This window comes from Lactuca saligna, chromosome 3 (genome assembly GCF_052625555.1).
Source record: "Lactuca saligna cultivar CGN05327 chromosome 3, ASM5262555v1, whole genome shotgun sequence".
NCBI classification, from domain to species: Eukaryota; Viridiplantae; Streptophyta; class Magnoliopsida; order Asterales; family Asteraceae; genus Lactuca; species Lactuca saligna.
Genome location: NC_136419.1, coordinates 64,873,090 through 64,892,661, shown reverse-complemented (window position 1 = coordinate 64,892,661; position 19,572 = coordinate 64,873,090). Strand labels below are relative to the sequence as shown.

The following is a 19,572-nucleotide window of genomic DNA, read 5'->3' as shown; positions in this document are numbered from 1 at the left end:
TGGATCTTTACTATACTTTTTGCCTGATTACAGTTTTAGGTGTTTAGTGATGCATAAACCCAATCTAGGATTGAATCATGAATAACATTAAACTTATTTACAGCAATGTGAGAATACTCCCCTGTTTTATAGATATCATTCAATTGTTGAAAGTCAATCCAAAAATAACTTCTCATGTGGCAACATGAGTTTTCATGATTTGGATTCCATTAAGATAGGAATAATCAATGTGGATTTTCATGGTAATGGTGAACTTTTCAGAAAAGATTCAGTGATATATGTATCCATTTATGTAGTAAGATCTTGAATTGATGAAGTATTATCATTGGGATTCAAAATGACACATTTAGCCTTTTCTTTTTTCCTTTTTCTCTTCCTTGATGCTTCATAACTTGCAGTGTTAGCACCATTAGTGTGTTTTGTGTACTCTTCTCCTTTTGTGACCATTTTACCCTTAACAATATCTAAGTAACTTCCTGCTTTTGAGATCATTTTAGGGTTCCCTTCTCTTTTGTAGACTAGACTCTTCATATTTTTTTATGGATATTCAAATTGTGAGATTATAATTTTGAATTTGATTCCTATTTTTGTGATTTCTCAGATTAGTAGGCTGCATTGATTTCTATTGAGTCAAGTTTCAGAACTCTTGGTCTTTTAATCTTATTTATAGTATTTATTTATGTGTGTGATGTTTTTTGGTTCTAGGATTAGCACTTGAACGTTTGATCAGGTCTTGGCATACTTAAACCTTTTGTCTTTTTTACCCTTTAGATTGAGAAGACGCCAAAGAATGGGAATGGAGTTGAGCAACGGAATGTAAATGGGGAGCAGGGATATGAACAAGCTCAATCTGGTTCTGTAGCAGCACTTTAAGGTATTTATATTATTTCTGTTCTTTGATTTGGTTAAGGAAAAAAGGGTTATAAGATTATATTTCCCAAGAAATAGATGTCTCACATGCTGATCAACACTTTCAAGTTTTAACAGTCATTTCAAGAAATAGATGTCTAACTTATACATTGAGGCTATAATGATAAATTATTATGAAAATTTCTTATTGGTTGATGACACTAAACATGCTATGAAATACCTATTTTTCATGATGTTAATTCATAAACTTGTATTTTATATTTTAGTTTTATTAATGTTCTTTGAATCTTTTGAATTATTTATATTGTCTTCTTCTGTTTGATTCTTTTCTGTAATAGTTTTACCACTTCCATCATCTTTCTTCTTTGAAGAAGATTTAACGTTACCTAAATTACTAGAATTACTTTTCTCCCCCTTTTAAACCTATCATTTCAGTGGTTTAGCAACTGAATCACAATCTTCTCCTTTCTTCACTATAAGGTAAGAGTTGAATGTATATATCTATCTATGGAGAGGACAAGTTGTCTCTATAGCTGTACCTATGGAGACGACAACTTGTCTCTATAGCTATGCCTATCGAGACGACATGTTGTTTTTATAGATGAATCTATGGAGACGACTTGTCGTCTCTATAGCTTCATCAAAGGAGACCATCAACTTATAGGGACGAACCAGAATAGAACGACAGATCGTCTCCAAAGCCAACCAATTGCGACGATCTTTTTAGCAACGACAATAAAGATCTATTGCGACGGGGCTATGGTGACGAGAGCTATAGGGACAACATGTCGTCCCGGACACCTATAGGGACGACTTTTAGAAGCTATAGAGACGACATTTGTTGTCCCTATAGGTCTCGTTTCTTGCATTATTGAATGATTCGTTCTTTTGTCAAGCACCAGAGAAACTAACAAGATATTTAAAAAAACGACAATGATCTCAGTCATCTCACCACGATTGATATTTTGATCTTTGGAGTCTCTATAGTTAGTTGACACCACATAACATTATTACTTCCTTTTGGATAGAGACTTTAGTTTCTTTTCAAATCTATTAATGTAGATATTGAACTTGTAATGAATTTAATTGTGGAGGTAATATGTAATCCATCAAAAGAAAGCAAATTCCTCAAGTCATAGTTTATTCCTTTTACCCAACTTTACATATTTGTGTGTAATCCATTTTCGGGTATATATGACGAAGGCATTTCATCAATCTGATTGTGGCAAGAAGATAACATACAAAGGTTCATTGCATGTTAATGATTACCATGCAAAATATTTATGTAAATATTAGTTACATACCATTTTCGATTTGGTGATATAATTTTTGGATGTACTTGGAATATTAGATATATATGGTTTATAAATAAATACCTTCCAACCTACACCGGGAATTTTCTCTAATTTTTATTATTTTTTCCATGCCAACAACAATCAACGAAGCACAAAGATAATAATAAAAGTTATCTATAAATCGAATGTACTAAAAGCATTCTTAGATACTACCGTAATTTACTAATGATGGACCTCCTATGAGGAATTATGAGCAATTATATATGAATATGAATTACTAAGGCCCTTCTGAAAAAAGGTTTAAACGACATACAAAGTTATTTTGAAAACAAATGTACTAAAAGCAGTTTTAGGTAGGACGTAATTTACTAATTATAAACCTCATGTGATCGGAATTATGCTTTATATATAAATTACTAGCCTCCCATCATAAAGATTAAAAAAGGGTTTAAACGACATTATCGGATTAGTTTTGCAGTTTTGATCATATTAAATCTTGAAAATGTCAGTAACTATATATAGTCGCAAGTATGAGTTAGGGGCTTTCACGAAAATACTTTTTAAATGACCGCAATGATTAAAACTAAGGACGAGAAAAAAAATCTCCTCATTTGTTAAATCATGATCGATACAGCTTTGGTACTTTGTAAATTAAATATAATTCATTTGTAATAAACTACCTTCGTTATTTTTAACGGGAAGTATCTCGTTGACGTTTCATCTGTATTTTCAATTACAAAATTGAAATTATATGAAACGAAACATGTGACAAATGTTTTGAGCACTTAAACTATACATACATGTGATACATGGAAGGTCAAATTATTCTTCACGAATATTTCTATTTGAAAACGACAACAAATATTTAAAATTTAATTCAAAGCCGAGACATTGCAAGAACGTTTTCATGATTAGTAGGCGTATCATGATGGTACCAAGTTTGATGCAAAATAACTTCTTTATCAGATCTCTTGTTGTTTCTGTTGTTGGTGTTGAGGGTTTTTGCCACTTCTCTTAGCTGCGTTTTTAGGACCTTACCAGTGCCTGTTTTTGGTAGCACCTCCACAAACTCCACCTTCTTCGGAACCATAAATTTTGACATATTTTTCCGGCAATACGCCAAGATTTCAGCTTCCGTCGTGCTTCCTTTGTTTTTCAATACAACAAAAGCACACGGACTCTCTCCCCACCTTGGATGTGGCATCGCCACCACTGCTGCTTCGAAAATTGCCGGGTGTTCGAATAGAATGGACTCTAGTTCTACACTACTAATATTTTCCCCGCCGGAGATGATCACGTCTTTTGACCTGTCTTTGATTTCAAGGTATCCATCCGGATGGATAACTCCAACATCTCCGGTTAAAAACCACCCTTTCTGAAAAGCCTTCGCAGTCTCCTTCTCATCTTTTAAGTACCCTTTCATGATGCTACTTCCCCGTAGTACGATCTCTCCTATGGTCTTCCCATCATGCGGAACACTCTCCATTGTTGTCTTTGTCTTTACATCAACATCAGCGAGCGTGAGTATACTTACACCTTGACGAGCCTTCAATTTGGCCTGATGATCTCTAGGTAGCTGATTCCATTTGGATTGCCACTCGCACACAAGGGCAGGTCCGGTGGCCTCAGTGAGGCCATAGGCATGCATTATGTGGAACCCAAGGTCCTCCATCTTCTCCAAGAGGGCAGCAGGTGGAGGCGCACCTCCAGTAAGTATGTTGACCTTAGATGTTATTGGACAACGTTCATGGGGTTTGGCCTCTAAAAGGATGTTGAAAACAACAGGAGCACAACACATGTGAGTTACGTTGTGGGTCGAAATACTTTTGTACATTTCATCAGCGGTGGTGTTCCTTATGCACACATTGGTGCCACCTCTAGCCGCAACACCCCAGGTGAATGTCCAGCCGTTGCAGTGGAACATCGGTAGTGACCAAAGGTACACAGCCTCGGTACTCATTTCCCACCCTTGAATCAAGCTCATCGTGCTAAGAAACGCACCACGGTGGCTATAGACCACCCCCTTCGGCTCAGAGGTGGTTCCGGATGTATAATTCAGTGAAATCGCATCCCACTCGTCCTCAAGTTCTTCACCTGAGTACTGGGGATTTCCGTGGTGGATAAGTTGCTGATACTCCAAATTTCCAAGACGAACCCCAGTGGGCTTGTTAATGTCATCAATTACAATGACCAAAGGCATAGCGTCCTCGGCTGAAGAACCCTTATTAAAACCCGCCACCAGCAGCCTTAGAGCCTCGGATGCTAAGGGAACGTACTCATAGTCAACAAAGAAAACCTTCGCTTCTGAATGACGGAGAATAGTCGCAATGTTTTTAGCATCAAGTCTTGTGTTAATTGCGTTAAGTACAGCTCCGGCCATTGGAACTGCGAAATGCATCTCATATAACGCAGGTACGTTTGGTGCGAGCACAGATACCTATAAAATCGATCAAGCACATAATTAAAGGAAAGAACCTTGTACTAATAAAAATATTCTGTTTTTTTAGTAGAATGGTTATCGTAGACTAAAAGTGAGAAACTTACGACATCATTCTTGACGACATTAAGTGAGCGGAGGGAGTAGGCGAGGCGGCAGCATCGCTCGTAAGTTTGTTGCCAAGTGAAGCGGACTCCACCGTATATGATGGAGGTACGATGAGAATAAACCATGGATGCTCTCTTAATAAATGTGAGAGGAGTGAGAGGAACATAGTTTGCTGAACACTTTCCAAGTTTATCCATTTACGCCTCGATAGATTCACAACTTGGTATTTTGTAGAGTGACTAGAGAAAAGTTTATTTTTGTTAAACTTGTTTGATTTTGAGAGAGTTGCATGTGATATGGTGGGAAGGAAGGGTGGTATATATAGAGAGAGGGAACACGTTATTATGCAAGTGGGAAGGAGGGGTGTGGAGGTTATTAGGTAATGGCTGGGAAGATGCTTTGATCCTTGGATGTAACTTCCACTCTATGTGCCAGTTTGTGTTGTGTCTGAACACAACCTTTTGACTTTTCCCAAGGATTTGGTTGGTTGTTTCATGCATCATGTTTTCATTTTTTTTTAAATAGTTGTTTTCAAAAATGTAAGATATTTATTAAATACGTTTCGTGTTCTGATACATCACTTATATTTTATCACCCAAAAAAAAAAAAAACATGTAACATTCATTTGCTATTGGTTAATAGATTGTATCTATTACATCGAATATATTTTTCTTACGTAAATGAATTGGATAGTTATTTCCTCAATTAAAAAATATTTAACAAAAAAAAGAATGAGTTCTAAACGTAAATCCTACATTTGAACCATCTATGTCAACCCATCTCCGAGCGGAGCTTGAACAATTTATTGGTGGCCAAAAATATTATAAACTAAAATTAACATTTTTAGACACACACTCACACACAAAAAAAAAAAAAAAAAAAAAAAAAAAAAAAAAAAAAAAAAACAAACAAATTGGTGTTTGCAAATAAACACAAAAAATAACTAGTTAAAGAATTACAAATAAGTCCAACGACCTTTAAGGTCATTAAATTCATCAATTACAAACTTTGAATCAATGTTTTCAGCAAATTTTTTTTCTATGTAAACCACAAGTTGTTTGCAAGAAAGTCATCCGACATCATATTGCGAAGACGGTTTTTGAATATTTTCATTACTGAAAATCTCCTCTCTGTTGTTGCGGTAGAAGCTGGAAGTGTCAAGATTAATCGAACCACTCTATCAAGCAAATAATACGTCTCACGTTTCTGAGTTTTCACAGGACCCTTGCATATGTCAGCAATAGTTGATACACCACTAAGCTTGGGATTCTTTGTCATATCAATATTAAAAATCTCTAATTGTTATCATAATTGAATTCTCTTTTGCTCCGTAAAATCTTCGGGATAATACTTCTGAAAAAGAAGACAAAATTTGATCAACTTTAATCACTTTAGGGTGTTATTTTGAAACTAATATAGAACTAAGACTTAATAGCTCAATCATCTAGTCATTAAATCTACTATTCAACTCATATACATATTTGTCCAATGTGGCTAAAATCAAATTCACTCAATCAAAATGTTCAAAAGTAACATGATTATCTGTTTTTAAAGGCCCGTATCGAGTAGAAGTATATGGAGCATTCATATCTCGCATATCTATTTGATGTTTTTCACAAAAAAAAAAAAAAAAAAAAAAAAAAAAAAAAAAAAAATTACCTGTGCAAGTAAAGAATCATATCCTTTATTTGCTGAATTCATTTAGACTCTCCTTTGTTGCTGAAACTAACTTCATGGCGTTAAGAATATCTTAGGATTTCTTTTGTAGAGCTTGAGAAAGTATATGAGTTTTCCCCATTCCTTCCTTTATCAAGTGAAGAATAAACACAAACTCAAATGATTTTATGACACAATAAGCTGCGTCAGCATCTCCATGTTGAGAATAAGTAGCAAATATGTCATCAATTATTCCCTGGAGAACAACATGAGTACAATCAAACATATTAAGCAAACTGCAAACAGAATGAAAATAAGAACTCCAACGTGTATCACCAGCTCTTCTTAATGTCCCAACTTGATTCAATCATTTGCCTGATTCGATTTCACTTAGTTCCAATAATTGTTCAATCTCAATTGCCTTCGCCTTTTGTAACTCATCATGACGCTTACTGGAAGCACAAACTACATTAATTAAAAAAAAATAATAAGTTTGTGAAAAATTGGTGTACAAGAATAATTTCCCTTGAAGTATCTACCAAGGCTAGTTATAATCTGTGAGCAAAGCAATGAACATAATATGCATAAGGACAATCCTTAAGAACAAGTGCCTGTAATCCGTTCCATTCCCTTCTCATATTACTAGCACCATCATAACTTTGGCCATAGATTTTACGAACATCAAACTGATAGTGCAAAAGTTGTCTCCACATATTTGTTTTGCAGGGTTAATGATAAGGTATCTCTGATATGAACCAAATCCAAGAACCTTTCCCGTATGATTCCATCTACATCAACAAATCTCAAAACTATCGCCATTTTCTCTTTTTTAGACTCATCTCGTGATTCACCAACCATGACACAAAAGTATGAATCACCCACTTCACTACGAATATGCTTTCTAACTTTATTTGCAATAATACTAAGAATTACATTTTCAATATCTCCAGAAGTATACTTTGAATTATATGGAGATTTTTCTAATATAACATTTGCAACTTCATCATTATAAGATTCTAGAAGTTTTAGTAGTTGCAAAAAATTACCACGATTTTTGGAATTAAGAGATTCATCATGTCCTCATAAAGTGGACACTTGGAATGTCACCTAACGAACTGTATCAATCGAAGCTTTTAATCGTAAACTATTCTTCAATATTTGTGCTTCATTTTGCCTCACTATGATATTTTTCAATGTGTGCTGCTTGGTTCATCAAGTTTTTAGCGAATGCAACAACATTTCTATGTTGTGAACAACCAATGTGCTTCAAGAATGCACAATTTTCCCATCATTAATTTCTTTCCAATTGTCAAATCCTTTAATAGTAAAGGCACCATAACCATGGTATATACTTGGTTTATCGTTAAATATAAAACAAATAAAACAATAGGATGCATGTGTTGTTGGAGAATATTCTAACCAATTAGGGAAAATGTTGAACCAAGAATATTGGAATCTACGAGGATGTTTCTTTGAACCTTTAGCATGATACTCTTTAAGACATATTTGTAAAGGCCCTAAACTCATATAAGCTCATGTTACTTCTTCCCTTAAATAAACTAGATAATCTCACATTTGTTTTTGTTTAGCGGGATCACTTTCTAGTTGCTTAAGATCCACCTCATTAGGATTTGATTGGGTAGCTTCAGAAATATCATTTTCTTGTTGATTTTCATTTTCTTGTGGTTGTGGTTCACTAGTTGAAGCTTTGTGAATCTCTTGATTTTCATCATGAATTTCTTCATTATCAACCTTTCTTTTGAAGAAAAAATGAATGGTTTTCATATTTCCCATGATTGTATATATAACAATCAAAATAAAAAAACAATTCATTCAAAATCATTTAAGTAGCTATTCAGTCCTTTAACTTATATCACATATTTGATTAATGTAAACAAATAAGCAATGCTCATCATTCATCACTAATTAGTTGAACCAAGAAGAGAATATTTAACAATCTGTAATTAGTTCATTCCTAAAATTCCAACAACAATCAATTAATCAAATGTAGTGGAAATCTTCATATCAGTTCATAAGTTCATAAGTTCATTCCAGACAAAAGCAACATAACATGCTCTTGAAAATTGAACAAATCCAACTTTGAAATTTCAAATTACAATTTACAAGTATCCAACAACTAAATCCCTAAATCCTTGAAACTGTGAGTTGAAACAGGAAAGAACAACAACCGAAGCCTGAAGTGAAAGCATACCTGATCATGATTTTCTTCACTTCTTCTATGTTGTGAAACAGGAAAGAAAAGGCAAACATCATAATTGCATCTATGATGGGCCTCTAATTCTGAAAATTAAACATACTTCGATACTTCTCGCCCAAAATTCGGGGGGGGGGGGGGGGGGGGGGGGAGGGGGGCACTACAAGAAAACAAAGCATTAGCGGCGACACCTAGCAATAGTGGTGACATGTAAATGACGCGTTACATGTCACCGCTATTGCTAGGTGTCGCCGCTAAAGGCGTCGTCGCTAATGCTTTGATTTAGCGATCCACGTCATTCTCACCCCATCCGTCCAATTTGTTTTCAATCTAACGGTTGTTGAGAAAAGCGGAAAGGCGCGCTGACTTTTCCCTCTGCTTGTCGCCGCTTAGTGTCATCGCTATTGCCCGTTGCCGCTAATGCTAAACGCAGATGTCTTTCACAGATTACCTTTCTGCCATTTTTTTCTTACCTTTCTCTCGTTTTTCTCTCTTTCTTTCTTCAATATCGTGAATTTTTTCCAACTTGCTGGACTAGGAATTGCTTGTTGGACCGGTACTAGCCCCTCCTTCCCCTAAGACAGCCACAATACCACCACAGCCCCAAAAACCGACGACATTTAGCCAAATTCCGAAATTGCCCTAATCAAGGTCGAATTCCTCCTCTTTTTTATGATTTTTTTGGTGTTAATTTAGATGATAAATTGGGAGTATTTTTCAATTTTGTTGAGTGATGATGTTTGTATTTTGAGATATGAAGTGGTTATGTATTTTGTTGGATTATTTTGTTGGATTGTGTGTTTTTTCAGATTTGTGGGAATTTTATTATTCATTTTGTGTATATTTTGAAATTTATGTTTAGATTACATTGAAGTATAAAAAAATAAAATTTGACATGAATATATACATTTGTTGGATTGAAATTTATGTTTATACCACATTTTCTTAAAATGAAATTTAGATGTATGTATTTGTATGAAATTGGATGAAATTGGAATATGCAAATTGGATATATACATTTGACTTAATTGTATGAAATTGGAATATGCAAATTGGATTATTGAACAATCAAATCATCAAAGGTTGATCACGCAGACACACACAATCTTCCAATCATGTATTGAGTTAAATTATTAATTAATCTTGTAATTCTTAATCGGCTAATTCTATAATTTGTAAACATTATTTACAATTAGTTTAATCATGACACTCATACCATAATTGAATGCTTCTAACAGCGTTAATTCTAATCAAAGATTGTTTTGATTTTATAGTTCTATTCAAAGGTTTTTTTAAACTTGATAATCAAGACTTCTATGTAAGTTAAGTTTTTGGTTCTTCTTGATTCTGTGATATATTAAGAATGTTTTTTTTTTTTTTTTGAATTTTTGGCTTTTTTTATTTAATGTTTTTGAGTTAATCACATTGAATGTATATGAGTGATTGACTTTCTTTTTATCCAAATAACACATAATATGAATGTCTGGCTCTTTTATTTTATAGTTTTTTATTTAATCGCGTTGAACGTGTATGAATGTTTGGTTCTTTTAATATCAATTTTGAATGTTTTTTATTTTGAATATGACTATATGTTATCTCACTTTAAGTATTAAAGGTACACATTTTATTCTATTACTATAAGCTAGGTTACAAACATTGGCGCCAACGGCTTTTTGGTATTCTATGTTCATTTTTTATGTCAATATACTTTCGTCATTTATATTATTTTGAACATTATGGTTAACCAATGTTAACCATTAACCAAAACCGTTAATCGATAAAAATCATTAAACATAACCAATATTAATCATACCCAATGGTTATCAAAATGCATTAACTAATCATAATAGTTATGGTTCGATTTTAACCAATAACCGAACCAAACCGTCCTATACACCTAAAAAGATAGTTGAATGTGAATATTAAAAAAAAATTATTAAGAATTTATATTATACTAATTATATTGTTGTGGAATGTAATTGGAAAACATGTAAATAATACAAATAAGATGATTATCGATGTAATGTTCGAACATATCACTAAAAAGTTTGATTTATTTATTTTACAAGGAAAAAAGACAATACTCAAAATAAACGATGTAAATTATATGCTTATATTATTTTCATAACTATAATATATAATTTATATTGAAATAAGATGCTTATATTACCTTACATATAAAAATTATATGTAAAGTAATGGACTGTATACATAAAATTTGTTAATGTGTGTGATGAATTGTTTAATTTAAAGATAGAAAAGATCATAATCGAATTAATACATAATGCGAAGGGCCATATTTGTATAATTATTATATTGTGATGGGAAAATTAATATATAATATGAAGAACAATGATAATGATTGATGTTTTAGTAAGTCAAAGTGGTTTTTGATTTTAAAAAATGGTTTTGAGGCTGGTTTTAGGTGTGTACACCTATATATATATATATATATATATATATATATATATATATATATATATATATATATATATATATATATATATATATATATATAATTTCAACAACTTGGTAACTGTTTTTTTTAATCTTTTCGATATTTTATTTTCTATTTTTATTTTATAATTTTAGTTATTTATAAATTTTTAATGTTTTTATTTATTTTAATTCAAGTAGATAAACATAAATTCAATAAACCATGTCGAAAACATTTTTGTTTTTCATTTTTCCTATTTCTAAATTGAAGTGTTAATGCTTTTTTTTCCATTACGGTTCATTCTTTTTTATTTTGATGATCCATAGTTAATATCGTCAACAACTTTATGTTTGCATTTATCATTTTCATTATTTCACTTTTTGTTTTCTTAGTTTTTTTAGTTATTTTTTGTTCTTCTAGTGTTTATATTTTTTTTATTCAAGTAATGAAAATAGAACAAAAAAAAAAAAACTCAAACAACAAAATTAAAATATTCTCTAATATACTAATACATTTTACACTTTTTATCTTTTTTTTTGGTTTTTTTTTATATACATATACTTTTTTATTTTTTCGTATTATTTATTTTTCGTATCATTTTTTACCTTTTTCCTATTTTTACTTTTTTTTGTTGTTTTTTTTCATCAATTTGATAACATTTTTTTTTTAACTTTTCCAAAAAGTGTAAAATGCATGAATATATTATAATACTAGTCCCGAGTCCAATGTATTGCATGGTTAATTTATACAAAAAAATTAAATAGAAAAGTCAAATTTTGAAAAGTTTGAATTTATAAGGAAATAAAAAATAATGAATTATTATAATCAAAATATTTTTTATCTTTTAAATTTAAATAAAGAAAAAAAACTAATAATCTTTAATTTTAGGAATTTTAAAACTAAAAGGTATGTTTATTAATGATATTGATATCTATTTATTATTACATTCATTGCATTTATTATATTAAAATATTATGTGGAATTTAATAAAATAGAGAAACTCATAAAATGAAATATGAAAAAAAATTAATTCAAAATAACTACAAAATAACATTTGATAAATTCAATAAGTGTGACAAGTGACAAAAAAACCCATTTATTAGAAATGATATTAAAATTTTAGTTTTTGAGTTTTTGTTTTTTATTTTTCTATTTTCATTACTTTAATAAAAATAAATAAAAACAATAGAAGAATAATAGATAACTAAAATAATGAAAACAAAATAGAAAACAAATAGTGAAATAATGATAATGATAACTGTAAACATAAAGTTGATAACGATATTAACTATGGAGCCCAAGTAAAAAACATGAACCGTAACAACATAAAAAAAAAAAAAAAAAAAAAACATTAACGCTTCAATTCATAAATAAGAAAAATAAAGAAAAAAGGCTTCAACATGGTTATCAATATTTAAGTTGATTTATTTGAATCAAAATAAATAAAAACATTATAAAAAACTTAAAATCTAAAATTAAAAAATAAAAATAGAAAACAAAATATCGAAAAGATAAAAAAAAAAGTTATTATTAAAATTATATATATATATATATATATATATATATATATATATATATATATATATATATATATATATATATATATATATATATATATATATATATATATATATATATATATATATACACAAATTTTCAAATTTACAAAATTACACAAATAGTCCTTGAGGTTTGTAGTATATTGCAAATTAGATATAAGGGTAAAATAGTTTTTTTTTATTTATTAAAATCTAACAAATATAAAGTTAAATTTAACGGCAACAGGACCTTTCATGTAATTTTTATAAACTACAGGAGTAGTAGCGTGATGTTTTCCTTATAAATCTGCAAATAATGTTTTATAAACCAGAGAAACCAATTATAATTTTTTATCTTTTAGCTATATTTTCAAAAATAGAACCTTAGTTTTAGAAAATTGCGTTTATTCATTAGCTATAGCTTGATAAAATCATTAACGTTACATACCTATGTTACTGGCATGGTGGATATGGTGGAAAATATGTTACTCACACCATATCATTGTAGGTTGTAGGAACATTGGAAATAGAATGTACAGACTAGAATGTTAAAATATTAAAGCGACTGATTTTGCAATAGACAATTTTGATATTGATTGTCAGTTTGCTCATATTGGTAATGTTGGTTTGTTTGATGATGCTTAGATTGTAATTTTGATAATTAATTATTTCAAAAAATAACCTCATCTTGATTGCATAAAAGAGAAGGTGACTTTTTTTTATGAAATTAATTAGACCCGATTGCATAAATAAAACCAAACTCTATTCATCTTACAGGATACAGTTGCAAAACCGGACTCTTTTTAGAATTTCACATAAAACCCACATCCATAAAACTCAGTTGCAAAACTAGGTTCTATTAGCTACTAGGTGTGAGTCCCATGTATTACATGAGTGTATTTAAAAAATTAAATATGTATAAACATTTGAGAAATTTAAATTTATAAGAAAAATGATAAAAATATTGAATTATTAAAATTAAAGTGTTTTTTTTATCTTTTAAATTTAAATAAATAATTTAGATAAATAACTAAAGCAAATTAATGAGATGTTATTTTAGTAATTTTTAAATTATAAGAAAAATCCATTAATGAAATTGATATGCATTTATGATTAAATTTAAATACCATATGAAATATTTAAATATTATTAAAAGAGAAACTTTATGACATCAGCAAAAACAATCTGGGTTGTTCATTGTGTTTTCTTTATAGGTCTTACACCCTTAGATTAATTTGTTTACATCACATTGATCAAATAAGAAGTCAACCCGTTTGTATTGAAGCCTCACGCGACGATTTTGAAGTTTCCAAAATCATATTCTGTTACCAATATTAATTTCCATTCGTTATATTAAGAAATTAAATATAGGAATTGAATTAAAATGATACTTGAATTCTTTCCAAACTTACAACTACAAATTTGGTTCATTATTACTGTAAACCTTAAATTTAGGCTCTATTTCCATTCAAAATTGATTTCCAAATATATTATATGTTGAAATCTCGAAAACTATTAATTTCAAAATTTAAAAGTTTCGGATATTATTATGAACCAATACCCTTTCAAGCATAATATCTTCTATTTTAAGTTTAAATGAGATTTCAATTGATTACCTACTAATTTTCATCATATTGACTTGTATATATATTTCAAACCTTTTTAATAACTCATTTACACAAACATTCTGACATAATTCCTCTGCATAAAACAAAAGCAAAAAAACATCAACATTCATATCAGTCTGATTAGTCGAATAAATGTATGTACTTCTTCCTTAAATCCTTTTAATTTGTAAGTTTGATATTGTTTTAGAATTTACATGTTTTTACTCATTCATATGGTTCTTTGTTAAATACTTATAACTTAGATGTATAATGTTGTTTTTTCTTTTGATTTTTTTGGATGTTGTGTTTGATTCTTGGTTCCATCTTTTTAATCGATAACTATGATCCTATTTTTGAAAACAGTAAACTCAATGTTAAAATCGGATGTTATATATAATCAAATTATAATGTTACTTGTGTGTATACCTTCGTAAAAATTCAATAGACAAGACAAGAGAGGACATGACATAATATAACAGATGGGTTGTACAAAAGACATGAACACCCTTATTAAAAAGTTTTCTTATCTCTCCGGTAGTAACAAAATAAGAATAAAAAATATATCTTCTCAACAACTGATGTGAGATTTAAAGTTAAATATAAGCATTTGTGAAGGATGAAAATAGGCTCCCGTATTCTTTGTTCAAAAAGAATCGGTACCATACATGGGCAGATAAGAATGCATGGTATAATAGAAGTGTGTACTCAACTAGAATCAGTATTTGACCCTGAGATACCAAAAACGCCCCTCAGAACCTTCTGAAAAAAATCAGGTATACTCAAGGACTAGAAATGTAATCTACTCTAAACTTAATTTATATATATATATATATGTGTGTGTGTGTGTGTGTATATATATATATATATATATATATATATATATATATATATATAATTTGTTGTTATGCTATACTCTTTTTTTAGTTTTGGTCCAAAGGCAAAATGGTCATTTAAAAAAAACACTAACAACTAGGTTGTTAACTTATGCAATTATAAAAGTTTTATGAAACAATGAAAAAACTTTTGTTTATACTGATTCCCCCCCCCCCCCCCCCCTCCCTCCCCTCCTCTCTAGTTTTGAGGTCATGGTGGTGGATTGACCTTCATCACTTCTGTCTCTAATTTCTCTTTGCTTTGTAGTAAGGAATGTTCTTTACTACCACTAGATCATTTCTTACATGTTCAGGATCCATTGATATAATTCCTGATGTATTTCAAATTCAATAACAAAACAGTAATTGATTAATTTCTCATTGAAGTTAATAAATTATAAATTTATCTCACTTCTTGCTCATCTAAATTTACTCATTGCTACAACATCACGAAGTTGATCATATCGTATATTTTTCTAAATAATAAACACTAATATCAACAAAAGAGGCTATTTAATTTTGTAATAAAATTGAAATAAAAAACAAGTAAATAAATAAATAAGAAGAAGAAGAACCTTGTATTACCACCATATTTTATGTTTGACCTCATCATCATATTTAAATCCTCCCATAATTTGAGGCATTGTGATTAACCAAAATGTAACAATGCTTGGATCTTTCATGCTATCAATCAGACGCAGAAACACAAAAACAAATGTTTTGAAGTGTAATTGTTACAAGAGTAAAAGGGTTTGAATCGTAATTGTTGTTTATCTCATAAGGGTTTTTTTTTTTTTTTTTCTTTTTTTCATTATGTTGTAAGCTTTGCATGTAGGCTCGATAATCTGCAAAGTAAATAAAACTAAGGGGGTGTTTCTTTTTTCCTTTATTAAACTCTATAGTGAAGGACTATATGGATAAAGTGTTCTATAAATAAAGATTGTGGATAAAGATGGAAAATAAAAAGCAATGAATTATAAGAAATCACAAAAAATAAGAACCAAACCTAGGAACCAACATCGAACAAAAACCCTACTTTCTTTACTTCAAAAAAATCAACGTATCTGCACATACTCAAAACCGTAGAACAAATTTCACAAAAAAAATGTTATTTCATACAAAAAAAGAGCCAAAAAAATGGTGATAAACCGAAGAAAGCATATCAAAAGCAACAAAAAAAAAAAAAAAACGAAGATATAAACATAAATGATGCACCTAATAAATGATTTCTATCATATTATTCCTAAAATAAAAAAGAAGCCATCAATAAATCTTAACATTGTCGATATTAGTGATAATAAATCAGATTAAGGAAAAAAAGACCTGATACTAGAGATGAAGTGGAGGGAGATGATCAGCTTCGTTGCAGATTTATTGATTATACTTTCTTTATGTTTAATATTGTGGGGGGTTTTATGTGGTTCATTTTGAAGGAACATAAATAAGTTGCTATTTTTTGAAATAAAAACTTTTATTTCGCAATATAATAATAATGTATTTTTAAATTACATTATCAAATGTTGGATTATACTTGTGTAGACCCAATTTCACGCATAGTTGGCTATATATAGTTGTTTTCTGTATCACAAGTAAAAAATGTTTGAAGATACTTACTTATATGTGACGAGCAAGATCATTGAACTAATAAAACAAAAAATATTGTCTATACAAAGTTCCTTCAACGTTGTATATATATTTACCGATTTTAGTGTAATTTCTACACATTTCAATAATACCAATAACCTAGCTTTTTTTTTTATAATTATTCTATAATATCTATATAAATTTGTATTTTATTTATGTGTTCCCTGCGTTTAACGCGGGTCATAATCTAGTTTAATAAAATAGGAAAACCACAAAATTACATGTGGAATAAAAATTAATTCAAAATAACTACAAAATGACATGTGGCAAAATAAATGAGAGTGTAACAAGTGATAAAAAAAGTCTTCATTTATAGAAAGGATTTTTACAGTTTTATAAGATTTTTTTTTAGTAATGTTTCGTTAGACCCGATAAAAAGTGTTTTATCAGAATAAATAATTATATAAATTTTTATATGTCCATTTTGTTCCATAAATATTATAATAAAGAGGCAAAAAGTATGATGTAACCTCTTTTTCGATATTGAAACTAACTCTTTTAAAAGAACCAAATTCATAGAAGAGTCGCAACATTACTCTATCACCCACCATCTAGAAAAATATTACATAATTTGATTTAAATATATCTATATATTAGATAATTATATTTAAATATATGTATTAACTTTAAGATGAACAGTTAACACCATCTTACAAAACTCATATAAATTGTGAATAACTTGAAAGAAATGTACGTTTGAATTTCCAACATGATACTATTTCAGTTTGTTGGATTTCAATTCGATTTACAATTACGATCTTATAAAATGTAGGACCATTATATGTAATATCTTATCACTTTTGAATGACTGTATTATCAAGTTTAAATATACATATGATAAGAAAAATTCAAATAAGACTATTAAAGGAAATGCTGGGTCAATATATTTCAATAGGTAGTTACGGTCTTTACACACATGAATATGTGGATATCGAGTCGAGTGGTTAGGAAAATATAAAGAAGTTTTCTTTATAGGGAATAATATTATAAAGTTGACTAGTATACCAAGTGTTCATTAATCTTCTATTCTTAAATATGCATCGATAAGTACATTTTATGAATATGTATAATATATTGATTGACATTATAAAATGTATTTTAACATTGTAAACTTTGATACATGACAAAGCAACTGTATGCAACTGTCATGATGATACATCATTTAGAAATGTTTTTGATTCCTTGTTCAGCGGATGCATGTTTGGTTTTGATCCTCATGCTATAATTTCAGTCTCTATTTTGAGATGTTCTAACTATTTTGGTCCATAAATGGGTAAATATAAAAGGCATAAACTCTGATGAGTAATGACCCTATACACACACAAATATATATATATATATATATATATATATATATATATATATATATATATATATATATATATATATATATATAAAAGTTCAAATATAGACATTAAATAGTGTGAAAACGCAAAAATAATATATTTATGTTATTATTCTTCAAAGAATGTTGTATATGTATATTATTAAAGTAACTCTAATATGAATATTGATGTTTGATTATTCTTATTTTCATTAGAAAGTTATTATTCTATTATAAATTTAATGTATTTGCACTAGTGTAGTAAATTCTAATATTAGTTTTAATGTGTTATTATTCATTTACTCATTGTTGAATAATGACATAAAGCTAGGGATAGAGAACTCATTAGAGAATAATAACATAAAAGTAGTGTTCTTATGTTTTCACATTATTAACTATTTTTATTTGATATATATATATATATATATATATATATATATATATATATATATATATATATATATATATATATATATATATATATATAAGGTCCGGATCTGGTTAGAACTTAAAAAACGGTGAAGACTGTGAAGATAATTCTCATCCAATCGTGTTTATTAAGGGTAACTTCATCAAAGAATAAAAGAAAATGTGTTGCTAAGATTGGGCTTGACTAAAGTAGAAAATGAACCGAGTTAAACTTGGAAGCTACTTAGGCTAACCTATAAACGTGATGTAACACCTTGTTTTGAATCGTTTCATAATTTGGGGCCATGTCTCGAAGATAAGTTATCATAAGGCTATAGGCCTTGGGCAAGGAGAGATTTATAACCCTTAGATGTAGATAATGTAGATTAGGTGATCCGAGAGTTCGATTTGCATTTTGGAGCTTAAGAGTATTACCGTAAAGTGATAGTTCAGGCTTTTTTTTTTTTTTTTGAATTTTAGATTGAAGGTAAGGAAGTTTTAAGGCAAGGAAGAGTTGATAGAATTTTATAGCTTCTCATTACCTTTCAATGGATATAAATAACATCAAAATCGAAAATAGATCGAAGAAGTTATGGCCTTCGGAAGATTGGTGGTTTTAGTCAATAGCCAAGTACGCCTGGTGTACACTAGGAGTACATTAGATGTACTTGGACGATAATTGGATCGTGAATGCACCCACGTACGCGGGGCGTACATGTAGGTAAGCGGGGGGTACGACGAGCAGGGGAAAACCCTTTTTTTAGGGTTTGTGCCCTATTTAAACACCTTAAGTAGCCTCTAGACTCTCTTATGATTAGTCTCCACATCTCCAAACCCTAAGAACGAAACCCTAAGTTCCCTTTGAGTGTTTAGAAGTGAACTTTGAGTGTGCTTTTAGTGATTTTGAAGGAAGAGGAACTCTTGGAAGTTGCATTGGTGTGGCTAAATCTTGTGAATCCAAAATCATCAACAACTTGGAAAGTTTTTTAAGGTATAAAGCTCTTAACTTGGTGGTTCATTTTGTTAGATCTAGTTAGGGCTTGTTTTTGTTCTTTTTATGGTCCTCAAGTCATACATGAGAGTATAGTGGACCATGCATGAGTTATAAACCTCTTAACTTGATGGTTCATTTTTGAGGTCCATTGTTCATAAAAATGCAAT

The 19,572-nt window shown here is 29.7% G+C and overlaps 2 protein-coding genes across 2 annotated transcripts; both read right to left on the bottom strand.

The window, feature by feature from the left end:
* Positions 1 to 2,830: 2,830 nt before the first annotated feature.
* On the bottom strand, positions 2,831 to 5,014 carry LOC145036729 (trans-cinnamate:CoA ligase, peroxisomal-like). The gene is made up of 2 exons (XM_078985198.1): positions 4,710 to 5,014; positions 2,831 to 4,602 (listed from the first exon to the last, which is right to left on the bottom strand). The coding sequence occupies exons 1-2, from the start codon at positions 4,905 to 4,907 to the stop codon at positions 3,043 to 3,045; spliced, it is 1,758 nt and encodes a 585-aa protein (XP_078841324.1). The 5' UTR covers positions 4,908 to 5,014; the 3' UTR covers positions 2,831 to 3,042.
* Positions 5,015 to 5,748: 734 nt separating this feature from the next.
* On the bottom strand, positions 5,749 to 8,160 carry LOC145035624 (uncharacterized). The gene is made up of 6 exons (XM_078984141.1): positions 7,965 to 8,160; positions 7,136 to 7,382; positions 6,959 to 7,023; positions 6,742 to 6,831; positions 6,245 to 6,309; positions 5,749 to 5,979 (listed from the first exon to the last, which is right to left on the bottom strand). The coding sequence occupies exons 1-6, from the start codon at positions 8,158 to 8,160 to the stop codon at positions 5,749 to 5,751; spliced, it is 894 nt and encodes a 297-aa protein (XP_078840267.1).
* Positions 8,161 to 19,572: the final 11,412 nt, after the last annotated feature.

What these genes read in the sequence shown, in the direction of transcription:
- LOC145036729 (XM_078985198.1), bottom strand. Translation starts at nt 4,907, where the DNA reads ATGGATAAACTTGGAAAGTGTTCAGCAAACTATGTTCCTCTCACTCCT. An exon ending in ATGTCGTCAAGAATGATGTC is followed by an intron (nt 4,603 to 4,709) that starts GTAAGTTTCTCA and finishes TCGATTTTATAG; the next exon opens with GTATCTGTGCTCGCACCAAA.
- LOC145035624 (XM_078984141.1), bottom strand. Translation starts at nt 8,160, where the DNA reads ATGGGAAATATGAAAACCATTCATTTTTTCTTCAAAAGAAAGGTTGAT. An exon ending in GATGGAATCATACGGGAAAG is followed by an intron (nt 7,024 to 7,135) that starts GTTCTTGGATTT and finishes CTATGGCCAAAG; the next exon opens with TTATGATGGTGCTAGTAATA. An exon ending in ACTAAGTGAAATCGAATCAG is followed by an intron (nt 6,310 to 6,741) that starts GCAAATGATTGA and finishes AACATCAAATAG; the next exon opens with ATATGCGAGATATGAATGCT.